Source organism: Oryx dammah, unplaced genomic scaffold (assembly GCF_014754425.2).
Source record: "Oryx dammah isolate SB20612 unplaced genomic scaffold, SCBI_Odam_1.1 HiC_scaffold_13, whole genome shotgun sequence".
Lineage (NCBI taxonomy): Eukaryota > Metazoa > Chordata > Mammalia > Artiodactyla > Bovidae > Oryx > Oryx dammah.
In genome coordinates this window covers 38,732,332-38,748,707 of record NW_024070197.1, presented here as the reverse complement: position 1 = coordinate 38,748,707, position 16,376 = coordinate 38,732,332, and the positions used below count along the sequence as shown (strand labels likewise).

The following is a 16,376-nucleotide window of genomic DNA, read 5'->3' as shown; positions in this document are numbered from 1 at the left end:
AAATAATAGTTTTTATTTCAGTGTCGTGATAATTCAGTAAAACAAATACATGTAGTTAAAAGTCAGTCTGGTCCATTCAAATGCTTTCAGTTAAGGAATGGGAATGGTGACTTTATCTTACTCCATATTCTATGTACTGTTTGAATTTTGCATGAGCCTATGCTACTTTTATAATCCCTTAAACACAAACCTTTGCCCCACAGCTTTCTATCCTCAGCCTCAGGCCCTAAAGTTCAGCTAAAGTGCAACCATGAAGGGACACCCCAGGCGAGCCCTCACCGCAGAGGCAGAGCTGAGTCTAGTCTTCCTGAGAAGCCAACTCTGGCCTGGCCCAGCCTCCCAGGCAGACATTATCTTTGTTTGTTTTTACAGTATTTTTGTTTATTTGACTGCACCAGGTCTTAGTTGCAGCGGCAGGATCTTTTAGCGACGGCTTGCAAACTCTTAGCTGCAGCATGTGGGATCTAGTTCCCTGACATGAGTTTCAACCCGGGTCCCCTGCCTTGGAAGCTCGGAGTCTTAGCCACTGGACTTCTAGGACATCCCCCCACAAAGGCATTATCTGCCCCATCAATGCCTCTACAAAAAGGACAACCAGCCACAGAGGAAGCAGGGGAATGCCAGCACACGGGAGGACAAGGAAGGCATATGACTCCCACCAGGGTTCTGTGTCCATGTTCCACGCCTGCCACCATAAGAGTCGCTCAGCCTGACGCAGACTAGGTCACAGTGTCCTCATCAGCAAAATGTAGGAAGAGAGGGCTAGACAGGAGGAGCTCCAATATCTTCTCCAGTGAATTCCTGAGACCTAAGGATTTTGGCTAACGCTGCGGAGGAGCTAAGGAAATCAGCTTGGGGGGCTGTTCTCTGGCATAGTTGCCTCCTTGAGAAATGCCCCAGGAGGCGGCTGGACCAGCACGGTCAGTCTTGCTGGCCTGGCTGTGGGGAAGCAGTCAACACGCTGGTAGCAAACAAAGGTTACCGTAGCAGGTAGGCTCTCCCCCTAGATGGGCCCTGTTGGGAGTGACTGCATGCCTGTCCACTCAAGTTCACACCAATTAACCAACACTCCTATTTGGGAGGGAACTCCTGCTAAAACACACACCATGGCTTCCAAGGAGCCAGCGAACATGACCCTGCCTGCTCCAGTTTCCTCAATCTAAGGTCACTCTGGCCCCGGCTCCGTGCAGGAGGCCTCTGGGCCCTGCAGCCTGTCCCTTCCTTCCTCCTTCCCTTGGCCCCATAATTAGCTGTCGTCATCTTCCTATGGAGCTGGAGACTGCAGGGGCAGGGGCCGTCGCTGGTGCCACAGTTCACGTTGGCCAGGGTCCAGCTCAGATAATACAGCCCATCACCCCCTCACTTCCTCTCGGATGGATATATGAAGCATCTGCGAAGTCAACAGCTGCCGCCTTCCACCCTGAAGAGGGTGGTGAGGTAATCCCCGTACTTAGTCTGACAAGGGCCTGAGGGAGAAAGGGGCTCTATGTGGAGGAGAGTGCGTTATTGTGTTTCTCTGGACTTCCAGGAGCACTCCGCCGATGTCCCGGCACCGGAGAGAGATGAGAAGTTGACCGGGTTTTCTCGCCTCAACAAAAGCAGCTTTCATCCCACAACAGACTCCAGATTGGAGGGGAGATTTCACCACACAGCAGGCAGAGACAAGAAACTCTGTAGACGTCCCAGAGCGCCCCACCCCCACCCGTTTCTGAAGATCCCTCTGCAACCCAGAAGGCTCAGGACACACGGAGTCTAAGCATGGGAACCCCTGGGTGTTTAAGGATGGAGAAGCAGAGTCAATGTTCAGATGTGACTGGGGGTGGCCCTGAGAGAGCAGGCTGTCACCTGGGCCAACGGGTACTCTGTGCCAGAGAAGTGGGGACTCTCCAAGGAGAGCGACCGTGGCGAAGGTGGCTCCATCCGGTTAGCAGATGAGGAAGGCAAAGTCATCTTGGCTGAGCCCACCTCAGTGTCAGGGCCCCCAACAACCGTGAGAAGAAACAAGAACTCAGTGAGTGTCTGAGGCAGCAGTAGGGCACCCTCGCCTGCAGCCCTCCACATCCTGAGTCTCAGCCACGCTTACCCAGAGTGCACAATGGAGGATAAAGATGTGGGACAGCAGGGCTCCTTGCCACTTAACTTCTCAGGAGGCAGCCACGGTAGTGACCAATTCAGCCCTGCATTTTTTTTTACTTCTAATCAAAGTAAAAATGCCCACAATTCCAGTCTTATCCTGTGGGATGAAGCCAAATCCGGGGGAAGGTCGGTGAAAGCACGATATCCAGGGTGGCCTTTTGTTGTTTTTTGATTTTGAAATTTTATTATAAATACTACCTCAAAGAAAATGTTTTATAGTATTGAACACACAAAAAAGTATATAAGCGATAGCACCATTCTCTCCAGCAGTAATCACTGCACAGTTCTCATCATTTCACTAGCCCCAAGCACATGCCCTAGAGTAACTGGGAGCTGGGAGAGTGGTGTTAAGATTTCAGTTCTTTCAAGTGAGTCCAGTGTTTGAAAAACACTTTTTCTCTAAGTTCCTAAACTCAAGGCAATTACTTCATCTGGAGCTCAAACAAGGAGGCGGTGATCCGTTCCAATGCTGAGGAACAGTAGACGTGCTGATGGTCACCCAAGGGCAAGTGAGGCTTCAACGTGACACCTTCCCAAAGGGTTTAAGAACAATCTGGAATATATGCCATTTTGTCTAAAGCTCCACTTGAGACCTGCCCCCAAGAATAAGATGATTCTAGGTGATATGTTATTCATGTTTCTTCCCATTTAGTTTATCTTGGGAGTTGTTCCAAATCAGAATCTATAGATGTCCTGTTCTTTCAATGCTTACTGCAAGCTACCTCACCACATGAATGTACGGGATGTTCTTTGCAAAGAGTTCTATTTTCATACCATAAAGAAAGAGAAATGTCACCAATTAAAAAAAAAAAAAACCACACACACAAACCAAGAACAAACTTACAAACCAAGAATATAACATTTTATTAATTTCCAGATCATGAGCGCTACACAGCATATACATATATTTAGATAACATATAAAAGAACGAACAAACCGTAGGAAGGATGCCTTACGGGACCATCTTTAATTCTGGAAGTTCGTGGTCAATCTACCTCCCCACACATCAAGGCAGGCAGCGAGATACACTCCAGCATTCACCTACCAAAGGACGGCTCATCCCCCACTGTACTTACAAGGCGTGCCATAGTCACTGGCGTCCATGAGGGATGCCAAGCGGCAGCTAACAGAACCACAGCACAGTGAACTAATATAAATCTCTGTTTTTTTGCATTGTCCTCCAGATAGTTTCCTTTTTAAACGAAGAGTCATATCCAGGGTCTATCCCTTGAGCTGCATTCCAGTTATTGCTGAAGGGAAAAGAGAAAAAAAAAACAAACAAATGCATCAGTTTAAGTTATTAGAAAATAGGTGGTTGATGGCAGCGCCCCCACCCCTAGGGACACTCAAGGCGATGCTGGCCTATGGGGCGGTGCATACGTGCCAGCAGTGGGCAGGCCCAGAAGCACCCGGCATCGTGCCAGAGGGGAGGGGTCGGCTGATAATAATTGGGGCTGATGAAGAGGTTCAGATGGAAGATATTCTGCAGGGAAGGCCTGGGAGAAGGAAGGAGCAGGATGGCCCCCAGAGGGGCAGGGTCACTTCACGGAGGTGAGGCAGCAGCTCATGGGATTATTCCTAACTCCCTGCTGGTGGCAGACCTAAGATCTTCTGATGCAGGGGCCCTCCATACTCCATGTCAACAGAGAAAGGCTCTGCACCTGACCTTGTGGAACAGAGCCCTTTCCGGGGACACAGCTTCTCCAACTCACTATCTGGCCTTCCTCTGAGGAAAGCCGGCTCACCTTTGCCTTGTTCTGAACTGGGAGATACAGTTTGAACTCTGCTGGCAGTTCGTCTTCTGAGTAGAGTCTGTCTGAGAAGTAAACCCGTCGGATGCGACAGTTTGCATGGATCTGTGGATGCAAGACTTAAAATAAGTCTCTTGAAGTAAGAGGCAAATTATGACTGTCTTCCTTTTTTTCCTGACTCTCCTCCAGCCCCTCACCCTGCATGACGCTGTCACAAGCGTCATCTCTTTGGCATCCCCTCAGCTTGGCTTAGGCGGAGATTCTGACAAGAAGGAGATGCTGCTTATTGTATTCTCCACCATGAGGCTTCCCTGGTGGCTCAGCGGTAAAGAATTTGCCCGCAATGCAGGCAATGTGGGTTGGATCTCTGGGTCAGGAAAATCCCCTGAAGGAGGGCATGACGACCCATTCTAGTACTCTTGCCTGGAGAATCCCGTGGACAGAGCAGCTTGGTGGGCTACAGTCCATGGGGTTGCAAGAGCCGGACACAACTTAGTGTCTACATCACCCCCACACTCCCTACTATTACTGAGCAGGTCCTACTATTGCCTGAACAGGTCCTGAGCCTCTGAGGAGAAAGCCTTCTGGACGGTGACTTGGGAACTCTAGCCAGAAAGCCACAGAGTTCTGCCACAAGCCAGGAGCAAACAGAGTGCAGCCCCCTCTCCCATCTGGGGCTCCCTCTGGAAAAGGAGCCAGCACCTGCACCCTGAGAGTCTCAATGTAATTTGTGCCATAGGCCCGCCGAGTGAAGTCTGACAGGTTGAACTGAATCTGGTTCCAGCCGTCATCCAGCCGCATGGGCATGGTACAGATGAAGGGCTTGACCCGGGTGGTGCTCTGGTAGTTGCTTGCCCGAAACCGCCGACGCACATTCTTATCATCTAGTACCTACAAAATACGGAGAGGAAGAATCACAGTAATTCCATCTTAGAGCAAACAACCTTGGTAAGACCAGGACCTGAAACTCCCACAGCCTGGTTTCCCAAGGCTGAGACCCAAGGGAGAATAAACAGACCCACATGGGTCACACGGCATGCAGATGGCCCGGAAACAGTGAGTTTATCTTGTCTGTTGCCAGGACAACATCAGCTGCTTATGACATATGACACATGCATCAGGCCCTCAGACCATAGCATGATTCCATAAACATTCTTCCCTTTGAAAAATTAAAAATGCTAGAATAGAGACCAACAATAGCCAGCCTGATATTGAATAGTAACTTCCCAGATAGATATTCTTCCAATCCTCAAGCTTTGAAATCTTAGAGCTATTGATTAGATTTTCTGGATGATTTACTGCTTCTTGTAAAACTTGGCATGAAACTCAGATTACTAATACTGAAATTATGTCATAATAATAACGGCAGAATCAAGTGTACAGCAGAGGCAGAAAGGAGTACATTCAAAAGGATAAAGATACTTTCCTACGGTCACTTTTTTCCCATAAATTGACCAGCCACCTCTCGGGTACAGCTGAGAGTGTACAGATTCACATGCATATGCTTACCTGTACTTCAAAGGTAAAATACTTCTTCAGGTTTTTGATGATCATGACAAGGAAGGGAAGTTTAATTCCCAGCGTTTTCTTTGGGTCTGCAGGACATGTGATATACGTGGTGCTGTAGAAAGAGGAAACACCAATAAACACACCACCAGCCTCTTCCTTTGTGATATGCACAGCAGTAACATTCAGCCCAAGAAGGTAAGCTGGAAGGCAGATCTAAAAGATACAAAGATCCCTCAACCCTTAAGCTAATGCTTCTAAAAAAAGTGCCGGACTCTGAACCAAAAGTTTAACACAGCACTAGACATCAACAAGAAAGTATCTGAAAAGCAGAAGCCAGGCCAGCAGATCGGATGAAGTTCTTCCAGTGAGAAAAGATCTAATTCTGTTCTAAGAAACTATTAAGTGATAGAAAACCAAAACTAAGACCACTGTAACACTGAAAACTACACTGACCACCCACTGGGTGATTCCTGTAACACCCTCACCTCCCCCCAAACACACCGGGGTTAAATATTAACTAAGACGTACACAGCGCTTACTATGTGCTAAGCAGGTTTTACATATATTCACTTATTTAACCTTCACAATAATTCTCTAAGGAAAATGTATTGTTCTTATTCCTCTTTTACAGATGAGGAAACTGAAGCCTGAGGGATAAAGTAACTTGCCCAGGGTGAGCCCTAAGGAGCAGAGCGGGATTCACACTGGGCAGTCTCGCTCTGCAGTCTCTGCTATTAGCCTCTGTGACGTGCTGCCTCTGGGCATACAACGTTTCTGGGAGAACAGATTGGCAACCTACCTGACATTTGTTCCTTCAATCTCTAGCACCAGGGACTGGATGTCATTATCAGTGATTCTTTTGATGTGGCCATTCCGTACCTACAAGGGAGAAAATTAAACTGGTGAGTACTGAAATATTTGGCAAAAATTTTGTGAAGATTTCGAAGGCTGAATGCAACTATTTAAAGAAAACTACAGTAGACCAAAAGGCATTAACAGAGAAGTTTGTGACATGATATGTTGAAGCTTCTATGTAAATAAGCCATGCAATTACCTCTAGACAGGGCCCAATCAACCACCACAGGAACTGCAGATAACTGGGCCATCTATAAATCAGGACCAATTTCTTCCCAAAGAAATCAATTCAATTTCAATATAGCTAATGTTTACCAAGTGTCTGCTAAGCACTAGGAACATTCCTAACAACAGCAATCTCAGTCCTAACAAGACCAACAACAAAAATTACAAGGTCAGACTTCCCTGGTATATGACTCTGCCTGCCAATGCAGGGGACACAGGTTTGATCCTTAGTCTGGAAAGATTCCACGTGATGTGGAGCAACTAAGCCCATGAGCTGCAACTATGAGCCTGTGGCTCTACAGCCCAGAAGCTGCAACAACTGAGCCCACATGCTGCAACTACCGAAGTCCACGCACCTAGAGCCTGTGCTCCATAACGAGAAGCCACCACAATGGGAAACCCATCCACGCAAGGAAGACTAGCTCCCGCTTGCTGCAACCACAGAAAGCCCGAAAGTAGCAGTAAGGACCCAGAGCAGCCAAAAGAGTAAACAAACAAATAAATGAGAAAAAAAAATCACAAGGTCACTGGTGGTGTTTCCACTTGACAGATGTGGACACTGTGAGGCAGGGAGTGCAGATGGCAAGCCCTCAGTAAGGAAGGCAGGAGCAACAGCCAGGCTTTCCACCGCCCGATACTGCCTCACACAGATGGTTCTCTGGCCAGAAAGGTCAAATGCTGAGTGTCACTGACAGGGAGGGTGGCACCCAAAAGAGAACATATTATCCCCTGAGGTTTACTCTGACTTCACGCTTCCATATCTGCTTTTCCCTAAGTTTCTACTTTTTCAAGTATGAACTCAAGTCCCATCTGAGCCACACGCAGAGGCCTTCTTTAGCATTTTCAGCCTACAATGACCTCTCTTCTGATTTGTTTCTCTGGCTCATGCAGCCCAGACTACGTAATTTAGCACTTTAGCCTACGTTGTTTTGCACTGTTGGCGGCATATGTAGGGGCACATGATGGAGAGGAATCAATTATCGGTATGGACTCCTCCTCTCAAAAATTATTTAGGAAAGCACAATTATCTTCAAGTATTACATTCGAGCACTTTATATGGACAAAACAGAGACACACGAAGGCACTTGTGAGATGGGGCTGGCCTCTTCGGGCTGAATGTATTAACTAACACATAAAAAAGATCAAGCAGGGTTAGAACTGCATGCCCAGAAAGGTAAGCACGTGGTCTCTTAATGGGTAGAGGGAAAATGGCTGCCTGCGCTCACAGTCAGTGGCTTATCATGCGGCTCACCATTAGACTAGCGTAAGGGAGAGAACACCACACTGACTGCCAGTTACACTGTTCAACATGGACTATTGGTAACACGGCATTCTGTCTTGAGACCTCAGTCTCTATGAGCTCGGTTACTGTGAACTTGTGGTGTGCTTGGTATTCCCCAGGTGACATCGGGTATTACTGCCCATCTTTTCCTGCAAGATGTAACTGAGTCTTGTTGCCTCCAAAAAGTATAAGCTCAACGGTAAGGAAAGAATATGAAACACTGTATGTTCTACAATGCTTAGTACTCTGCTCGGCATAAACTAAGCATTCAAATATTTGCTGACTTCTGGAATTTGTCATGCTAAGAGTTGGCACATCTGAAGAGATTCAAGGAGGGTTTTTAAAAAATTCCTGGATGACATATCTACCATGGACTATTATGGGAAGCCAGAGATCCCAGGGTATATCGCAAAGACAGTGCAGTTGCCAGCATCAAGAATGCCTTCCCACAAATCACCCTTCAGGACCCATTGTCAGAAACGGAATGCTGGGTGCATGGGCCCCGGGTCTCTGCCAAGGCAGCATTTCTGGATTCTCAAGTCACAGACACCACATTGAAGTGCTTCTCAAACAAAGCTGGCAACATTCAATGCCCTCCTGCTTTGAATTCCGGGCCTCTTTCCAGAGGAGATTAAGAGCACAAAGACTTGGATCTGTGTAGCACATGCCAACACTGCCCACCTCGTTCCCCATATAAATGCTCCCAAAGTGGCAATATTCCTCCTCTATTTGCTAGCCCACAGCTGCTGTGGAAAATCAGGCTGACTCGTTGGTAAAGGAGGAATTCATCCAGAAATTTTTCCATACAATATGATGTAGTCACATTGATAAGAGCTGACAGTGCCCCACTAATTTTATAACACACCACTAATTATTCTCTGAAGAGTAACTTCATTCTTTCTTAAAAAGGTACAGAATGCAACAAACCAAACAGATGGTTAAAAACAAAGAATTAAGCAATTAGAGTCCAGAAACTACTATTGCTAAAAGGGAACATGTTGCAATTTATCCAACATTGTTTAAACATGTGACCTCCTGGACTTCTCTGTGGTCCAGTGGTTAGGAGTCAGAACTCCCAATGCAGGCCGCCTGGGTTCGATCCCCTATCAGGGAACTAGATCCCACATGTGAACTCCCACCCAAGAGTTCGCATGCCACAATGAAAGGTCCCTGGTGTTGCAAACAAGACCTGGCACAGCCAAATTAAAAGGAAAAAAAAAAAAAAAGGCAGCATGACCTCAGATCTTACATCCTGGATGGTCTCTCAGATCACAGTGGACAGGAAGCCTCCCTCGGCTCCAGAACACTCAGCCAGATTACACAGGGAGGAAATGTTAGGAAACTTGCCTTCTGCCCATCTCAAAGTTTACAGCATACGACTTCACTCCAGTAAATGTGACCACTCAGGTCTTTACAGAAGAAAACAATGCCTTATACTGCCAGCAGAAGCCAAGAGACTAAAAGCCAAAACAGACTTTGTGTATTCTGACAGACTTCTGGCCCAGAGGCAAATTAACGTTGGACTGTCAGAGCTTCTTAAGAGGAATTTCTTTCACATCAACATCCACACTCACAAACTTAATTCTTACAAAATTAATTAATGCAGCCCATAAAAACTCAAAAACCCAGAGGAGAAAAAGGTAGTTTTTTTGAAGGAATACCCACCAGTCTCTCTAGAGCTTTAACCTGCCCAGTGGTGAGAAGAGTCTAAATAGAGCTATGCCCAAGAGCAAAGTTCAATCCTCAAAGAAAAGCACAGGTACGGTCATATCACAAGGTGCCAGAGCTTTAAAATCAAACTAAGTTAATTTCTTAGTGAATTATGATTTTTCTTCTTCATTAAGTTTTAAGCACTATAGATACAAATTCACTGGAAGAAAAGAGTGGAGTGGGGATGGGTGCAATTAACCAGATATGAGCAGTTAAAGAGTAGGAAACCTCCCAAAACCTTTTTCTAGGCTCTCAAACTAGGATCAAAGGAGAAAGAGAGGTGGTCAATTTGGGACAAGGCCTCCCAACCTCCTTGGCAATCTGCCTGTCACTGCCTTAGCTTGTCAAGGTCTTCCAGGAAGCAACCCCCTCCTCAGTACAGCTTCTGACAAACATGGATAATAAGACACAGGGCCTCAGAAAGCATCAACTTCCTTTCCTTACCTCCTTCCAGTTCAGAGGCCACCAGGCAGGCCTCGCTGTGAAATGAAGATAAAACGAACGAGGCGGCATTTATTGCTCGTGGTGAAAGTAGGTTTTATTTTACTTCCTTCATCTAAATTAGAAAGTGTCTTTTGTTTCTGAATTGCTGTGTGTGCTCAGTTGCTTCAGCCATGTCCGACTCTGTGCGACCCCATGGACCCACAGCCCACAAGGCTCCTCTGTCCATGGGATTCTCCAGGCAAGAACAATGGAGTGGGTTGCCATTACCTCCTCCAGGGGATCTTCCTGACCCAGGGATCCAACCTGCATCTCCTGCATTGCCAGTGGATTCTGGACCACTGAGCCACCAGGAAAGCCCTCTGACTTGCTAATTCTTTTTATTGCTTGACACGTTCCTGCAGTGTGACTTATGAGTGTTTCATTCCTCCAAAATAATAATAATAATAAATAAAGCCAATCTTACATTTTTTAATTTCATGAACACCTCCCCTCCCACCCCCACTCCCACCCCCACTCATGAGCTGGAGGTACTTTAGAAGCTTCAGAACCCCAGGCTACTAGCAAATTAGCAATCAGAATGGGTCTCAGCCTCTGCAGACAGCAAAAGGGAGCCTTCAAGCCCTTTTTTGCAATCACTCTCCCAGGCTTTCCATGGTTGCTGGGGCAACTAATAAAGAACACTGATTTTTTTTCTTTCCCAATGTAAGCCCCAGGGAGGAGGGTCAAGCTAAGGCGGGGAAAATACTACTGGGACGGGGAGGAGGCTGTCCAATGCTGCTTTAGAAATAACAGGCGCTGTGTCCACTCTCTACTCCCGCTTTCCTCTTCGCTGGCTCCACCCACTTACCGTGGTAGACAGCTGAGCCCTCAGGCCATCTGGCACCCTAGTCTTAATGACACATGTTCCAATTTACATTAAGCCTTTAGAGCTGTCCATTTCAGCGGGAAAGTTTCCACCCTGAGCTAGGGGCCGGGCTCTAGGTCAGAAAACAGGCAGAGGGAGACCTCTGTGGGGAGAGCTGGGCATAGCGGTCTCTAGGCCTGGGCCTTGCAGGCGCCAGCAGGTCAAAGGCTTCTCTCCCTTTGAGGCACTTAACAGGGACTAACCAAACAGCAGACAGGCAACTCTGCATTTACAAGCAGCCTTTTAAAGTAAAGATGATTCTGTGTACCATAACCAGTCTCTTCCTAACAATGCTGTGGAAGGGCAAGTGTAAAACCCAGGCCTTTGCCCAATTACAGTAAAAGCTATCATTTGGAATAATGAAGAACATCCTCAGACTGACCCAGAGATAATCTGGAAAAAAAAAAAAAAGTGCTAGTACTTTCATGTCCAAATGCTCTTAAGTCTACTACTGGAAACTGCATTAATTTAACATGTACTAACAAGGTTTGCTAATTAAAAACTAGGGTGTGGGAACTTTTTTTTCCTGCAAAGAGCCTTCATTCATTTTTAAAATTAGGAACTGAATGGGAATCTAATATCTTCCAGCAACAACCACAAAAACTATGGTTCTAATACTCTGGGAATGTGGAGGATCAGCAGCAGCTGAGAAAAAGACAAGATGAAAGAAAGACAGAGACGCTTGTATGAATTATCAATCTCATGTAGCAGACTTTAAGGATATTGCCAGTAAAGCCTGAAAGTTATATGTTTTACACCAGTCTAAGTGTGAATGGAATCTCCTGGTATTTTCTTTACAAATCAGAAGTAATGTTTACATTAAACATAAAGAGCCCTTTAATAATGTAGTATTTGCTGATCCCAGAAGTTAAGGGATTATTGAGAAATACCCATGACTGTGTTTGTGTTTAGTCACTCAGTCCTGTCTGACTCTTTGTGACTTTTTGGACTGTAGCCCACCAGGTTTCTTTGTCCGTGGGATTTTCCCGGCAAGAATACTGGAGTGGGCTGCCATTTGCTCCTCCAGGTGATCTTCCCGACCCAGGGATCGAACCTGTGTCTCCTGCACTGCAGGTGGATTCTTTACCTCCTAAGCCATCAGTGTGTGTGTACTCAGTCACTTCAGTAGTGTCTGGCTCTTTGTAACCCCAGGGACTGCAGTCTCCCAGGCTCCTTTGTCCCTGTCAGTGGGATTTTCCCAACAAGAATACTAGAGTGGGCTGCCATGCCCTCCTCCAGGGGATCTTCCCAACTCAGGGATCAAACCTTCATCTCCTGCATTGCAGGTGAGTTCTTTACTGCTGAGCCACTGGGAAAGTCCCTAATTTCTCCTAAACTCTTGGTTTGAAAAACTACAAAGGTCTCTATCAGGAAGCTTACCATCCAGCCAGGAATACAGATCTTGAGAAACTAATTTCAAGTTTGATGAAAAGGAAATAGAAGCGGATATAAATTAACCTAACCTGAGGAAATGCCTTTGAGCTGTGACCTAAGACTAATAAAAGCAGAAAAGAAGAAGTGGGTCCCAGCAGAGGGGCCAGCAAGTGCAAAAGCCTGAAGCTGAGAGAGAACAGACTTCTTTCAGCTCAGTAGGAAGTCACTGCTAGATGGGGAGGTGAGCCTGGAGAACTAGTTAAGCAGGTACCAGCACACAGGCTGTGTGTCCTGAGAGCCATGTTAAGGTTTTGGACTGGGAAAGCCATGGCACAATGACTAAATTATCCTAATTTCAGAATTTACTGGACTTCCTATTCTAGGCATCTGAATATTGGGCGCAGTTATAAACTATTCCTTTACTCTTGAGCAAATGCCTCAGTTCCCTGCTTTATTTAATACTGTATGCCCTAACTGTTGCTAAGCATTTATATACCTCTTCATTTAATCATTGTAGCCAGGAGAAGCAGGTGGCATTATTACAAGATGAGAGAACTGAGTGAAGTACTTGCTCAAGGTTACACAGCACAGGACATGATGTCATAGCTAGGATGCAAATTCTAGGTGTCTGACGACACCTAGCACTGGGGTTTCCAGGTAAGATACTAGTCTTCCCCTTAAGGAACCTGCAGTCTAGCGGAAGATATACAACAAATAGGCAACTGCCATACGGTGTGATACGGAACACCACAGGAGCACACAGGAGACACCACTTAAGTTCCCACTGAAATAATGTTTAAGCTGAGAGTTGAAGGATGACATGGGGGAAGGGCTAACTTCAGTGTGTCAGATAAACGCAGATATTGTAAATGTAGCCACACCACAAAATGAATTTGCAAATTCACTATTACTATGACTATGGCATTCACTCCTCACATTCACAAGACACAGAGCCAAACCTTAATTTTTCCAAGACTGTTCTTCGCTGTAAACAAATGACAGAAACTCTCTCTATATAAATTCAGGAAGGAGAATAGTAAAGTTTTGTGAAATCAAAATATGTAAGAACTAAAAACAGGCATTTATAGCCAAAATGCACCTACTGGCAGAGGGCAGGGTCATTTCTAGGTAAATGTGGACAATCATTCCTTCCTTCCTACATTATAACTCTGCCTTATTCAGAATCATGGGAGTGGGAAAAATGTCTTCTCTAACTGTATCTTTCCAAATCTACACAATGCTTCACTTAGCTGTTGCTCAATAAATCCTTGTTAAGTATATCAGTTCCCAACGTTTTCCCTTCTGGACTGGATTCCCAACACTGTCTGAGGACTTCGTAATATAGCTGAGGAAAGGCACACATATACACCAAAGCCTATGGATCTGGCCCCAAACTTTCCCTTTTTTCCTTCCTTTCCTTCCCTTGTCCCAAGGGGAAAAATTCACAGATAAACACGTTTTCAATCTAGTCTAAATAAAAAGAGTAGAAACATTTAACTCCCTATTATAAGAATTTCCCTTAAAATGAGAATTCCCCTAAAGGTTTTTTTTGCCAAAATGTCTGCTTAATTTACTCCACATAGCCCTGCCAGTTGATCTAACAATATTTTCACACACGTTTATGTCATTAAGGTACCATCTGACCTCTAGTGGCGTTGTTAAGGGACACAGTGCACTATGGTTACTCCGCTTTTATATTGTGTATGTAAACATGTTGCCTAGTCAAAAAACTGCATTTGAAAAATAAAACACCACAAAAGATCAAGCCCAGAAGGGTTAAAACGGGCCAACTCTGATAGACGTTTCACTTAATAGAAATGCTGAAGCCTCTCTAACACTGGAATTGGACTTAAGTTCTTTTACCTGCTCTGAAAACCTCTTCTCCTAATCAAGTCCCATTCTCTATTTCATTTGCCTCCTACTGACACTTTTATTACAATCCCAAGTTCAACTGGCACACAATCCACTCTCTCCAGACTTTGGACAGTCCATAATTAAGTCAAGCCAGGTGGCTCAGCAGTAAGGAATCCACCTGCCAATGAAAGCGATGTGGGTTCAATCCCTGGGTCCGGAAGATCCCCTGGAAAAGGAAATCGTAAGCCACTCCAGTATTCTTGCCTGTAAAATCCATGGAGTTGCAAGGAGTCAGACATGACTTAGCGACTAAATAACAATGACCATTAACAGCTGAGAAGCCATCATGCTTACAAAGGTCCCAGGTACACTCATTTTGAGCTCTCTTTGTAGAGGTGCAATTTCAGAGTTTACAAGGTTTTTTAATCCAATGTGAACAAAATCATGGAACTGACAAACTCAGTAACGTAGGAAAGCAATTAAGGAACCGCTTTCTTGTGTAAAAAGTAACTCCCAGCATTAGATGTAGTTTGGGAACAGAATCACCGTGAAAAAAGGTCAGATTTCTCACACATGCATAAGGCCAAACTCATTACATTCAAATCTTTCAACTGTCTTATAAAAATAACACTGTGAATACACCACCCAGAAAGCTGCTCTCAGAATGAAGAATTCCGTAGCAGCAACAGGCAGAAAGAAGGCTGTGTTCTCAGTCTCTCTGTGGCCGAAAAACCTTCATCTGTGGATGTGGGAAGATGAAAACAAGGACTTGTTCTGAGATGAAATCCAAGATTCTTGCTCTCATTGCCAGTAAACTGCTTATTTAGATGATCCCACATCCTTCTCTATAAAAACAGCGTTCAACATACCACCTCTCTCCATTTTCCCCGGAGGAGTGCAGTACTAAGTCACCTGTCTTCCATGGTAAGAGTGTTTTATATTAACTTATATTTAAAAAAAGAGTACAGAAAACTGAGAATTTGCATAAGAAAGCAAAGAGCACAGTAGTTAAGTGAGACCCAATTCATAGACTGCTAGGCACACATGCCCCCTAATCAACATCTCTAGAATGTGGACAGGGTCACCATCTTCTGGAGTCGGTGGAAGCATCACCCAGTGGATGCCTGAATAAAGACGATGAGGCTTGTACTTGGCTCTGAGCACCTTAACCTAGACAACACTTTATCACCATTTTGCAATTTTCCTGATGGAGATCAGTCACTGAAGGCAGAGCACAGACTCCAAGTCACAGTGAGTGTGGAGCAGGTGCCAAAGACCACTGAATTCCGGCTCCGTTGGGATCAGTGACAGGAAGGGAGCAAATGAATGAAACCCAAACATACCCGAGTTCTGGCTGTACCTCTGTAAGGGAGCCTGGGACAATGGCTCTGTGTCCAGGGCCCAGCACAGCGCCTGGCACAACACAGGATATCAGTAAATACTTGTGAAATCAGTGAACAGCAGCTCCTTTCATCTGCACTTTCCCAAAGCAACCTCATGTGACTTGACGCTTCTCACGCTGTTAGATGGGTACTATCAACCCCACCATGTAAGTGGGGAAATCGAAGCTAAAAAACCGCCTGTCCGTCAAGTCTGCGGCGAGGGACACTGGTCCACACCACGGCCCTAGGACACTTCAACTCCAGCCACGCCCACCCCACATGCACCTCATCTGCTTACACGATGCCCTCATCTCGCGCCTCAATCACCCCAGGCTGGGGCCAGGGCACAGGAGAGATCACCTGGCCTCCCCCAGGCCACAATTACCTGCCACCCCAGACCCTGCCCCGAGACCTCGCCCTTCCGCCGCCCTCAGCCCCTGACCTTTTTGTCCCAGATCTGCAGGGGTTTGCTCCCGATGCTGTAGAGGATGGAGAGGAAGCCGCTCTGGAACGTGTTTTTGAACATCTTGCCGGCGGCCTTCTCCTCAGCCTCGCCGAAGCCGACCTAAATATGGGCACCAATTGGCGAAGGCAAAACAGGGGGCTGGCTGGTCCAAATAAGGGAAGCTGAGCCCCTGACCTCCAGATCAGCGGCCACAGATAGCTGGACTTGGACGCGGGACACTAAGTCCGTGAACCTACGCTCCCAAGAAAACCAAACCACCCCAACACGGAAACCACAGCAACTGCCGCCAGCACCGCACTCCCCTCCTTAAATGGAGGCGGCGGGCCTCCCGCTGCCAGAGATGAATCCCTCCGCTCACCTGAGCCCGCCCCCTCAGAGGGCAGAGCCCAATCCCGCCACGGGGATCACGGACTTCCTGTTCCTTTCGCTCTTAAGCCCCGCCCTAGTGCCGCCTCCTTGGGAAAAGAACGCCCTTGCCGAGGGA

The 16,376-nt window shown here is 46.3% G+C and overlaps 1 protein-coding gene across 1 annotated transcript; it reads right to left on the bottom strand.

Annotated features, from left to right (window-relative positions):
- Positions 1 to 2,970: 2,970 nt before the first annotated feature.
- On the bottom strand, positions 2,971 to 16,252 carry CFAP20 (cilia and flagella associated protein 20). Its single transcript, XM_040253884.1, has 6 exons — positions 15,869 to 16,252; positions 6,196 to 6,275; positions 5,397 to 5,508; positions 4,590 to 4,778; positions 3,882 to 3,992; positions 2,971 to 3,386 (listed from the first exon to the last, which is right to left on the bottom strand). Exons 1-6 carry the CDS (start codon positions 15,950 to 15,952, stop codon positions 3,381 to 3,383), a joined length of 582 nt encoding a protein of 193 aa, XP_040109818.1. The 5' UTR covers positions 15,953 to 16,252; the 3' UTR covers positions 2,971 to 3,380.
- Positions 16,253 to 16,376: the final 124 nt, after the last annotated feature.